This window comes from Silurus meridionalis, chromosome 6 (assembly GCF_014805685.1).
Source record: "Silurus meridionalis isolate SWU-2019-XX chromosome 6, ASM1480568v1, whole genome shotgun sequence".
In the NCBI taxonomy this organism is placed as follows: Eukaryota; Metazoa; Chordata; class Actinopteri; order Siluriformes; family Siluridae; genus Silurus; species Silurus meridionalis.
The window spans coordinates 1,267,990-1,280,958 of record NC_060889.1 but is presented as its reverse complement, the minus strand read 5'-3'; the positions used below and the strand labels follow the sequence as shown (position 1 = coordinate 1,280,958).

Genomic DNA, 12,969 nt, shown 5'->3' with positions numbered 1-12,969 from the left:
ATTGTGGTCTCTTTAGTCACCTAACATTAAAGCATTACTTTTATACTTATTCAGAAATGACATTGAGATTAACGTATCTAGGAGAAGCACTAGTAGAAACAGTATAGAGAGCAGAATGATGGAGATGGAAGGTGCTGAACGATAAAGGGGGAATGGTTGCAGTTTACTGTAGGAGCCTGTGGAGATTCACCTTCCTGCAGCTCACAACTGATCATGAGTTGATTTGTCACCAGGGGGCGCTAAGTACTGCGTCCTAGAAGAGCAACAAACCTTAGAAATGAGTAAAAAAAAGGTAAAAAAAATATAAAATAATGAAGTCAAAAAATACATTTGAAATTCTCTTCCTGGAATCAGTTGCATATAAATGTTAAAAAAAACCCACAAAACAACATCAGTGATATCATCAACAACCTCCAAAGATACAGTAAAGGTACAGTAGCACGATCCACTATTAGAAGAAAACTTATTAGAAATCAGAAAATTCGGTTGGAATTTTCAAAGAAATATAATAATGATTATAGACAAACATTTAGAAACCAAGATTATCCAAAGTGATGAACATTCCATCTGCCAATTTACAGAGAAGTGCATCAAAATAAAATTAGAAGGAAATACTGCAACACAACGACCCAAAAAAACCCACAACCAAAACATGAGACCTCATCAGAGTAAGTCAGCTGGAACAGTGTACAGTAAAAATCATGAAATGTTATAATTTATGTTGGCATAAGTGATGTGCTTCTGCACACATCTCTCAGTCACATACTACACTTATTCCAAACTGCACCACTCTCAGTGAAAATACACAGTAATCAGAGAAGCTACAGTCTCATATACACAACACAACGATGAGCCACCTGGACTACAGAAAAGAGATTTATGCAAAGATGCTGTTTGTGGACTACAGTTCAGCATTCAACACCATAATTCCCTCCACGCTCACCTGGAACTCAGCCTGCCGCTGTGTAAATGGATCTACAACTTCCTGACAGACAGACCACAAGCTGTATGGGAGGGCAAACACAACTTATCCACCCTCAGCACTGGAGCTCTCCAGGGTTGTGTTCTGAGCCCCCTGCTGTACTCACTGTACTATTTTGTCTGTGTGGCTACTTCCAACTCCACCACCATCATCAAGTTTGCTGACGACACTGTTGTGGTGGGCCCGATCTCCAAAAACGATGAAACGGCCCACCTACAGGAGGTTAAAAATCTGGAGAGATTGTGGTGAGAACAACTTTCTCCTGAATGTCAGCAAGACTAAGGAGTTGATAGTGGACTTCAGCACGAAGCAGGAGCGGTCATACCAACTGCTAAACATCAACGGAACTCCAGTGGAGAGAGTGGACAGTTTCCGGTACCTAGGTGTTCACATTACACAGGACCTGTCTTGGTCCTGTCAAATCAACAATCTGCCCTGGTAAAGAAGGCCCGGCAGCATCTGTAACATCTAAGATGCTTAAGGGACTGTAAACTACCCTCTCAGGTGTTCTACACCTGCACCATTGAGAGCGTCCTAAACGGTAGCATCACTTCTATGTATGTGTATGTGACAAATAAGATTTAATTCGATTTAATATACAGATTAACTTTTATTGATGCATTGGGTTTCTTGGGCTGCTGAGAGGTGGAAGTAGTGAGCAGTATGTGAATGGCTGGAGATGATGCCTGCTACTGGCCCCTGTATAAACCCCCCAATTATATAATGGAATGTCAGCGTTAGCATGAGACACAAGGAGCTGACTGGGAAACAGACAAAGTCATTCTACAAAACACAGTTTCATATAACTTACTTTAGACATGTACATGCTTCCACCTGACAGCAGTGCACACAAACAACACCTGACCTCCGACTCTGAGAGCATCAGGAAAACATGTTTTAAGCATGATACATTACATTTTTTAAACATTTTATTGAATTAAAACATATTGTTTGATTATCATGTTTAAAGTGTCTATTTTGTCTATTTCCTCCCACTGCATTTGCTGCCATATGTTTTAGTCTGTGGTTAAAAGATAACATGTTGGTATTCAGGTATCTTTGATGTGGTTTCAGAAACTTCATATATACCATGTTTGTTTTTGTACAGCCTTTCAGTCACTTTGTATTACTGTGCTGGTGTTAAAAAAGAGCAGTGATAGAGAGCAGAATCTGAGAGCTTTAGACCTCTGATAGTAAGTTCTGTAGAGTTTCTGCTTGTTTCTGTCTCTAATCGCCGATCAGCAGGACTGGTCTTTTCATAACTCGACCTCCCGCCTTTAATCAGTAAAAACTGTGGTGCACTATTAGGATAATGTTTGTACCAGTAAAGCCAAACAAATTCACTGCTTGTATCATATGAACATTTCAGAGTAACAGTGTCTGCATCCTTCCTGACCATGTTGGTGTCTTCATTTGAAGGCCAAATCTTATTTGCAAAACTGCCTGTTGGAAAAGAAAATCTTAAACATACTCAAAGCTTTAATAACTATAAAAGCATAGTAGCAATATAATTAATTAAGAGGGTAAAAGTGAAGTACCTGTAACTACAGTGAGAATCAGTGGTGTGTATCTCACTATGTACAGTAAGGTGTAGAGTTGAGTCATTTCTGAACACAGCTCTGTGAGGATTCTGTATAATAGTGCTGTATGTGCTGATCTTTACAAACACTCCCAGGAAGTGCTGCTCAAATCCAAAAAAGTGTGTTCAAATCCACTTCTGGGCCCTTGAGCAAGGCCCTTAATCACAAAGCTGCTCAGTTGTATAAATGAAAAGAATGTAAATGATTATCAGTAATCGTTTAATCTTGGTCACACTTCTATAACTGTCCATATGCAGTATACTGTATATCTTCATCATCAGTAACTGCTTTAATCTGTTTAGGGTTGGGGTTTTGAGACCAGAAACACTCTGGATGTTACAGCAGTGCAACACAGGATATGATTCATACACTCATTCAGACTTACAGGCAATTTAATGTCGAGTGCTGGTCAAAAGTCTGGAGTCATCATCCCTTAATCACATAATTATGTTAGAAATTATATACAAATTCTGCTTTATGTTAATGATTTTTTTTTTATTTGTTGTGTATATGATCAAACTCACATTCATATATACATACATATGTGTATAATTAACACATGAACAAATCAATAAATAAAGAAATTAATATTGATTACAGCAGGTTGTAAGAAAGAAATAATTCATCAATTTAATTCCACATAATATGTTCCAATAAAATATACTATGGAGCATCATATAATATAGATTTGTGGGTAGATAACTGTATTAATAGTGTAGCTGTTAAATCCCTCATCATTCTTTACTATTTCCTCCAGCTGCATGTTATGTTCATGTCTGTGGTTTACTGACAGTTTGGTAAAGCGAATCTTTTTGATCTGTGGGTTTTAAAGCTTCCTATATACCTTTGTTAGGTTTGTGTACAGCTTTACATTGACTCTGTATTACTGTGTAAACACTCTAAGAATACAGTGATAGACTGCAGATTTTGAGAGCTTTAGACCTCTGATAGTAAGTTCAGTAGTGTATGTGCTTGTTGTTGTCTCTAATCGATGATCATCAGGAATGCTCTCACCACCTCTTGACCTTGCGCCCTTATACAGTAAAAACCGCGGTGCGCTGTTAGGATACTGTTTGTACCAGTAAAGTTCAACTTGATTGCTGCTTGTATCATATGTACATTTCAGAGTAACATTGTCTGTTTCTTTCCTGAGGATGTTGGCATCTTCATCTGCTGGCCCAATTTTATCTCCAAAACTGCCTGCTATAAATCAATAAACAAGTAATTAAAATAGTTAATGTAAACAAAATACTGTAAATAAGAACATATTAAATCAATATAAACATACGTTTTTAATAATAAAGATAATAAACTGGTCAATTACCTGTAACTACAGTGAGAATCAGTGGTGTGTATCTCACTATGTACAGTAAGGTGTAGAGTTGAGTCATTTCTGAACACAGCTCTGTGAGGATTCTGTATAATAGTGCTGTATGTGCTGAACTTTACACATTAGGGGAACACGTCTCTAGAAGACCACACCCAGGAAGTGCTGCTGTTGTAGTATAACATTGTTAAACATACACAACTATTCTACTGTTCTTTATTAACACAAACATATTTAGCTTATATTTAACATATTTAACTTATATAATATAATTTATGTCAGATCTTTCTTTATCATCAAATTTTTAAGAGTAATTATCATACAGCTCTCATCAATTCAATTATTTTAATTAACCCCAAATACAGATCAGCTTTTTCTGTTGGATTTTATTCTAATTGTTTTAGTTTCATCCGACTGCTGAAGTAATGTTTGGATGCCTTCATGATCATTAACGAACACTGAAAGAATATTTCACCTAAACCTCACTTTGAACTTAATTCCACCGTGTCCATGACAAATGAATAAAAATCAGTAACAGCAGAGACACACAATATAATCTCAGGAACACAACTCTGGTTAAAACGATGGATTAGTGCTATAAGTGTTTGTTGAAGTTTCCAGTTGTGACCACTAAATGCAATTATAACTCTACTGAGCTTAATGAGGTTCTGAGTTCACTGCAACATGGCTGTACAACATCAAGTAAGATGGCCATACAGTAATTAGCATTTCACTGTAATTTTAAATGTACAGAATTATTAATGAAGACTTTAAAATGATCAGTATTTGTTAAATTGATTATATGTACATGTATGAATTTAATTCTGCATAGTACAGACCAATATCACCATGACTACAGATCTTAAAGTGTCATTAATTATATATTTTGGAGTATTAACAATGTAGATTTGTGTGTAGGTTATTATGATTGTGTTATTGTTGTATTGTGGTTGTGTTAATCCATTATTTTTCTTTTATCTTCTTCCAGCTGCATGTCACTGCATACATTATGTGTGTTTTCTGTGGTTTTCTGACAGTTTGTTAAAGCGAGTCTCTTGAATCCTCTGTGGTTGCAGAAGCACCTTTGTAATGTTTTTGTACAGTCTTACATTGACTCTGTATTACTGTGTACCTTCTTTTAGAGCACAGTGATAAAGAGCAGAATCTGAAATCTGTAGATTTTTAATAGTTCAGTAGAGTCTGAGGTTGTTTCTGCCTTGAATCGAGCTCCACTGGGATTGTGCTCTGAAGTACTTGAAAACTTTGCACCTTTATACAGTAAAAACTGTGGTTCACTATTAGAATATTGTTTGTACCAGTAAAGTAGAATGTAATTGCTGCTTAACTGATATAAACATTTTAGAGTAACAGTGTATGTTTCTGAGCCATGTCTGAACCCAGTTGTGTGAGGAGTCTGTATAATGCTGTATCTCTTGAAGGACACACCCAGGAAGTGAGGGACATACACTATATAAGTGGCCAAATTAAGTATTTGGTTTCTTCCTTAAAAGAACAAATGCAATATCAACTTAACACTAAACCAAGAAAGATCACAGAAGATAACTAAACTGGATGATCACAACATTTTGGTAAAGATAGACCCCTTCACAACATCTAGCCAAGTCAAGAAGGTCTCGAGACCATATGTGCATCAGTGTCAACGTCTATGATCAAAAGGTACCTTCATAAATGTAAATTTAGAAGGTTTTCCTAAAGATGCAGTTCACTGGTTACACTCAAGAACTAAAGAAATAACATATAAAATCTGAAAAAAATGTAATGTTCTAAGAAAGTATAATCAGTGACCAGACCTCAAGCCAATTACATGTTCTTTCACTTACTGAAGACAGACATACAGTCAAATACATACAGTCAAGCAGCAACTCAAGTGAAGACCTGGCAAAGCATCACAAAAGTAGAAACGTATCATTTGATGTCCATTCAGGCAGTCCTTCACTGTAAATAATTTGCATTTATGTATAAAAACAATCCTTACATTTATAATCATCAATTTCTTTAGTTTATGTGGAAATTGAGACCTTATATAAAATATTCCCCTCTTGAAATAAAGCTAAAAGTCTACACTTCACATGTTCATTGCTTCCTTTCATATCTATTTTCAGCTGACATTTCTCCAGATGAATAAAGCAACTGTATAGCAAGCATGTTCAAACACAAATAGTGAGTGTGTGGAGGACATTCACCAGAACTACGAACACACACTACAGTAAACACATTAAGGTACGTCATTTCTCTATTATGGCGAACATCCAGTTCACTCAGTGTGTGAAGTGTGACATGTTTAGTCAGTCTTTCTCCGTTGTTAGCGATAATTTTATCTGTGAGAAGTGTAAGCTAGTTTGCTCTTTGACGGAGATGATCTTAGCATTAGAGGAGCGCATCCAGAGTCTAGAGAGAAGTAGTGAGTGTGAGAGCAGTCCAGGCTCTGCAAGGGAAAGTCTGGATGCCCTAGGTGAAGGTAATATTCCCCCGACTCCGGCATTAGAGCCCTCGCAGCGGGGCGAATGGGTGACGACTCGGCGGCATACTCGCAAAGCCAATTGCTGGATCAGCAATTTTATCGTCTGGAATTGATTCTGTGTCAGATAAAGCACCATCAGGAAGGCAAATGTACTCAATGACTTCCCTGGCTGAGTAAAACTTTCGTCTGCCTGCCATAACACACTGCAAATCCTGCATAGAGAGTATTCTGTAAGGTAGTTTGCCAAAAAATGCTTTGACACAATGATCTGTACTAATAAAAGTGCCATGGAATTTAGGCTACATCAGTTTTCCTCACTGCACAGTCAAATGAACATGGTATTGTGCCATTGCTTTTGATCAAATCTGCCTCTGATTGTTTGTAACTTCACTCCAAATTATTAAATTTTCCATATGATATACCCTCAGTGACACCTCAAAGTAATACGTAAACACTGGTGATAGGAAAATAATCCTAGTATAAACTGTTGCTCAAAATATAGGCAAACTAGTAGATAAAGCATGTGATATCCAGTGGTACCTATCTGGCCACACGTTGCAAATCTGCTACGTTGAAATAGAGCTGCACCAGGGGAAAAATCCAGAAGAGATAAAATCTACTAATTGGCATTTACTGTGTCTATATACACTTATGATTCTTCTGATGCAGTTTTAGTTTCAAATTAATGGAGGTTGATAGTGATACTTACACGAAATTGATGCCAAGAAAATCAGTTTCAGGGAACCCATGGAAACAGACATGTTGGAAGGGAGACTACACTGCCACCTGGTCAGCAAGTTGGAAACTGTTTGTTGCTAATGGACAACCAAGTCCTGCAGTGGTACTTCTGAGTAAAAAAACCTCATAAAATATGTATCTGGAGTAATAAGGTAGTTAGTTTTTAACTGTTGCAAATCAGCAACGCCTGCCTTGAGAGGGATAAAGCACTTAACGGTCTCGCACCGCAGTATCTGAGTGAGCTTCTGTACCAGTATGATCCTCCACGCCTACTTAGATCAAAAGGTGCTGGCTATCTGTTTTTTTCCTCAAATAATGAAGACTACAGCAGGGGGCAGATCTTTCTCTTATAAAGCCCCACAGTTATGGAACAGCCTTCCAATCAGTGTTCGGGACTCGGACACAGTCTCAGTGTTCAAGTCGAGGTTGAAAACTCATTTATTTAGTCAAGCCTTTTATCAGTAGATTTTTCTTAGGTAAAGGCTCAGATCTGGAGGGAGCATGGATATAGAGTGTTTGGTGAACTGGTATATTTGTATGCTGTCGTCCCCTCACATTCACACGTTCACTCAGGTTTGTTGACGGTGGTGTGGTGGGTCGTCTCTTATCCCAGAGATCCCTCATGTCTGTGTTACCTTCTGGTTCTCCCTTTTAGTTATGCTGCCATAGCGAGTCTTGCTGGAGTCCAAACTGCACAGTGACATTAACTTTCATACAACAATAAGGACACTTAATAATCCATATCCTTCTCTCTCTCTCTCGGTCGAGTTAAACATGCTCCTGAGGTTCCAGTGACCACTGTTCCTGCCCCTCTCCCCTCCTTGGATCTTCACACTTCTGTGCAGCTCGGGATGGTCTCTCATCAACACCTTGGGTGGTTCCATGTAATTCCGGAGTAGAACGGGTGCTTTGAGGACGGATTGGACTGTAGTTGGTGTCGGCGGTCTGCTGCACTGACTTGGGAGTGCAGTTTGCCTCTAATCGTCATCACTGTACCCCGCAACTTTGTATATCTGTTTCAAATGGACATTTGGTGCAACCCAGATGAGGATGGGTTCCCTCTTGAGTCTGGTTTCTCTCAAGGTTTCTTCCTTATGCCATCTCGGGGAGTTTTTCCTTGCCACAGTTGCTCATCAAGGACAAACGTACTTACAAAGAACATATTTACGTTTAATCACCACATTATCTGTGTAAAGCTGCTTTGAGACAATGTTCATTGTTAAAAGCGCTATACAAATAAAAATAAATTGAATTGAATTGAAATAGGTGAAGAACTAGGCTGCTGCTGCCAAAAGTGGAGTGAGTGTGTCCCCATAGAAGATCTGTACATGTGGTGCTGGAGAAGTGTGGGGTGGAGTGAAAATGTGAGTATTGTGCAGAGATAGCACCTGCTAGTTTATCAACAATATAAAGAGTAATATAGATGGAAAAGTGCACCCACCAGGCATACCCTAATGAATATTTGAAAGAGCGTTATCGTTTCTCAAAAGATTTGTCAGTTTATTTAACACGTCTTTTAAAACCGGATATCGCAAATGTGAAAAACCGCGGTTCTGCGCTTAGCACAGAAAACATTGTGAATAGCACTTAGGTTTTTTGCGTCTGGACATTTTTTGTACAGTGTGGGCGATTCAGAGCATGTGGGAAAGGCAACTGTGTGTAGAGCCGTTTGTACAGTATGTGTGGTACTTAAACAGTTCTTACCCACGTTTATACAGTTCCCTGGCCATAAACCTCTGCTTGGTATTAAAGGCGAATTCCACAGAGTGGCAGGTTTGTCCTTTGTTGTAAAACCTATGGTGCATATTTAATATTTAGTCACATTATTTATATCTATACATGTATTCATTATTCGCACACACTTCATACTTCCATAACTTTCTGTTTCAGGGTTTCCAAATGTAATTGGGTGCATTGATGGCACTCACATTCCTATTAAAGCTCCACCAATAAATAAGGGAGACTATGTTAATAGGAAATCTATTCATAGCATCAATGTGCAGGTAACAACTTTATTTTTTCCCTTCTTAAAATCATTAAAGTCATTACTTTTTCCACTAACTAGGTAATATGTGAGGCAACCCAAATCATTACCAATTTCGAGGCAAAATAGCCAGGATCTGTGCATGATGCCAGAATTTTCAACGAGTCATCATTATGCCAGACATTTCAGCAGGGTATGTTTTGCTTTAGACAATTGTTCTTTTTTTTCTTTTTACTATATTTGTGTTGTACACTTCAATCATTACAGGACAGTACAATGATTACTTGCTGGGGGACAGAGGCTACCCTCGTCTGCCCTATTTAATGACCCTACCCTGAACCTGAGCATGGACCACAGACACGGTTTAACCTGGCTCACAGCCGAACACGGGCCAAGGTGGAGATGACTATAGGGATCCTCAAATCTCGGTTTCAGTGTCTGCGTGGGGTCCGGGAAACACCTACAGATTTTAGAGGCGGGATCTGTCAAAATTACTTTTATTTTATTTTTTTTGCACTGGTCTGCCAGGCAGTTTATTTCTTTATTCCCTAAAAAACAATAAAAGTAAAATTCAATACAATGTTTTTTTTTATATTGCTTTACACACACACACACACACACACACACACACACACACACACACACACACACACACACACACACACACACACACACACACACACACACACACACACACACACACACACACTTTTAACATGCAACAGATTAATATTCGGACAAGTTCTCACCTTTAAGCGATGCTCCAGTAATTCAATTTCAAGTGCTGCTTTTTTAATGAGGAGTCTTTTCTCTTCCATTTGAAGCGGTATAAGGTCCATCTCCATGTTACATTTTCTTATTTGTTTTTGAAGATGGACCTTATACAGCTCCTTTGCTGGCAACTAGGAAGGTGGAACAAAATGTAATGAATGAGATTGTTTGGTCAGACAATAAAATTCAAATATGGACACCTGGACACAAATTCTTACCCTGCTTAGATTGTGTGCTGAGGTTGAAGGACCCTCATCTGTGGGCAAATCCCTAGGTATGTACTGTAAAAGGACAATGACAGTTTGTTACTCTAATGCAAAAAGGGGCCATACCTTATAATGGTATGCATCATACCTCAGTGGATCTACCAGCATTGTCCACTTCTGTCACAGCAGATGTGGTCTCTTCATCGTCATCAACTTCATCCTACAGGAGAAATATTCAAGTATACATTATCTGGCAAAAAAAATAAAAAATACCTAAAAGCAACTAAAGGTACCCGACAAGTCACTTACAACTGTGACAGACTGTGTTCTTTCTGGAGGGTCCAATAATACAATACGTCCATCAGTATCTATAAGAACACACAACCCATTAATTCTCAATATTATCAAAGAAAGTAATACATGAAAAGAGTAACATGTCAGACTAAGATCACAGTAGCCTATACATCATATGCAGTTAAATAAAATAAGCCTACATAAATATTTCTTTGGCCTTTAAGTGACAGAGATAGTAATTTATTAGGACAAAAAATGAAAACAAATCATAGAGGTAAACTTACATTTCACCATTTTTTCACCATCACTTGTGGTGCATGGTGTGTGTGATGAACTGCCCCCTGGAATGCCAGTAACCACTGGTCGCCCTTTATTAAGGGACAGAGCCAGCTCCTCAGATGGGGTGAGGGGAGGTGGTGGTGGACCCCCGCCAGTTAGATGGGCTTCAGTCTTCTTTCTATTAGCTACATGACAGAGTGAATATACTAAATCCTGTTATAATAATAGTTCAGTAATTGTGTAATCAAATATTACCTTTTTGCAGAATGTTTTTGTAGTTCATTTTGACTTGGCTTAAAGTTCTTGTGGCTCCAGGAGGATTACAGCTTATTAAATAAGAAATACATTATTTTAAACTAAAGAAATAAATGGCAAAAAAAGTTAATGCTTTCATATTGATATAACATATTCAAAAGGATGTATAAGTCATACTTTATTATTTTGCATTATAATAAAACGGGAGCCAATACCAAATTTGTAATTTAATACACTCACGCATTTACTCTGTCCGTTATTTTTTGACAATAAAATACCTTAAACTCCTTATAAGCGTGCATTCAAACCTCCAACTCCGCCTCTGTGAAATACACCGCTTTCTTTTTTATCGCTTTGCGTTTCCATGGTGACTCGTGAAATCGGCGATCCATTGAAAATGTCAAACATGCACCGTGCACGCGCATTAACTCCGGGTAAACAGTTGGAGGTTGATTAAGCTAACTCTTCTCAGGTGTTTTGGAACCGACATACTCATGGTATGCCTTTTTGGGGTAAATCAACCCAGAGGTTATGATTTATGAAATGGTAAGTTAACCAAGCTTTCTGGAATACCCCCCAGGGTTTCTTCGCTGTTCTTATTCATCACTTGATTAAGGTCTTCAACTCCTTTTACATACCAATCAACAACTGGTCAGTAGTATCTTTATGATTGGATCTGCATTAGGCACGCATCAGTTAGCTACTCTGATGGTTAACCTAGAGGAGTGCTATCGTCTAGTTGAACGAAATTGGAACACGCAATGACCAACAACGATACAATTACAAGGTCTTAAAAGATAAGAGGAACACGCTCAAATCAATCTTTAATCAAACTATCGGGAGACTTCTTCGTCCCCACAGCTTTTGCTAATATTAAATGTACAGTAAAGAGATTTATTTGTCTTTACGATGGATTTTTTATATTATGACTGCAGTTTAAGTTCTTCTCGTTTCTTTTCTTTTTTTCAATTAACCGTGACTCACAAATAAAAATAAAATAAGTGTTCACTGAAGCGTAGTCTACGTTGCGACCTCTCATCCCAAGTGCACAGTAATTAAATGCTGAGTTAGCTCACAAAGCAAAGTTTGAACAACATTCCCGCATCTTCCACCATTATATGTAGAGAATGGGAGAGAAGAGGGAAAAACCATTGACAAAGATAAAATAAGTATATAGTTTGAATAAAAGTTGGCCCGCATTCTCCACCATTATATGTAGCGAATTTAGCTCGCAAGAAAAGGAAATATTTATAAGTAATTATAACGGGTTATAGTTACTCCTAAATATTTAAATTAAGTTGAAATTGATGGTAATGGATTTAACATTACACCTATTTGGTCTGTTCATCAGCACTCAGAGACAATCACTTATGAGAAATACAGCATCTAATGAATGAGACAAACACAACATAAAACTAACTACACAAACAAATAAAAAGAAATGAAAATAAAAATAAACAAAGTTAAAAATAGGAAAAGGTGGAAGAGAAAGAAAAAGAAGAAAGGAGAGAAAGAAAGGAATGGCAAGACTAATCTTCAAAATTAAAAGAGAGCCTAAAACAAGACTCATAAAGGGCTCAAACTTAAATTGTTATATAGAACAGTAAAACTTACTCTTTCACTTACTCTTCTTTCCTGTAATTTGGTGTGAGAGAATTTGCAAAATACAAACACTTGGTTTCAACAGGTAACAAAAACAAACGTGAAGATAAAAAAAAAAAAAAAAAAAAAAAAAAAAAAAAAAAATACTTGACCTGTGATTGAGTACAGGTGCAGGTCATCAGAGTGCTGCTGGCTGTGAAGGAGACACATGCTGTGTCTGAAACGTTCCCTATCTCCTACATAGTGCACTATAGAGGGTGTCAGCCATTTTGTAGTGCTGTTTGAATTCTGAGAGAACAGTTTTGCTCACTTCATTTGTTTATTTGTTTGTACCCATAATGCACTTTGATTTCTGGTAAACAGTCCTATACTGCTGTGACAAAGTGTAGAGGTTTGGAGCGTGTTTTAGTAAAATGGTATTCACTCTCCATATGTGAAATGCCTCTCTCTCTGTAATACCACGCATTGT

General features: G+C 37.7%; 1 protein-coding gene across 7 annotated transcripts; it reads right to left on the bottom strand.

Moving 5' to 3' along the window:
* Positions 1 to 2,328: 2,328 nt before the first annotated feature.
* LOC124387892 lies at positions 2,329 to 12,613 on the bottom strand. Of its 7 annotated transcripts, none has more exons than XM_046852508.1 (9): positions 12,513 to 12,596; positions 10,899 to 10,969; positions 10,649 to 10,828; positions 10,380 to 10,438; positions 10,219 to 10,290; positions 10,083 to 10,145; positions 9,843 to 9,995; positions 8,814 to 8,903; positions 2,329 to 2,425 (listed from the first exon to the last, which is right to left on the bottom strand). In XM_046852508.1, exons 2-8 carry the CDS (start codon positions 10,924 to 10,926, stop codon positions 8,856 to 8,858), a joined length of 603 nt encoding a protein of 200 aa, XP_046708464.1. In that variant the 5' UTR covers positions 10,927 to 10,969; positions 12,513 to 12,596; the 3' UTR covers positions 2,329 to 2,425; positions 8,814 to 8,855. The 7 variants fall into 7 exon arrangements, with proteins under 7 accessions (XP_046708464.1, XP_046708465.1, XP_046708463.1 ...); XM_046852509.1 differs by lacking the exon at positions 2,329 to 2,425 and adding an exon at positions 3,737 to 3,765; XM_046852507.1 differs by lacking the exon at positions 2,329 to 2,425 and having other exon boundaries at positions 8,315 to 8,903.
* Between the last annotated feature and the right edge of the window lie 356 nt (positions 12,614 to 12,969).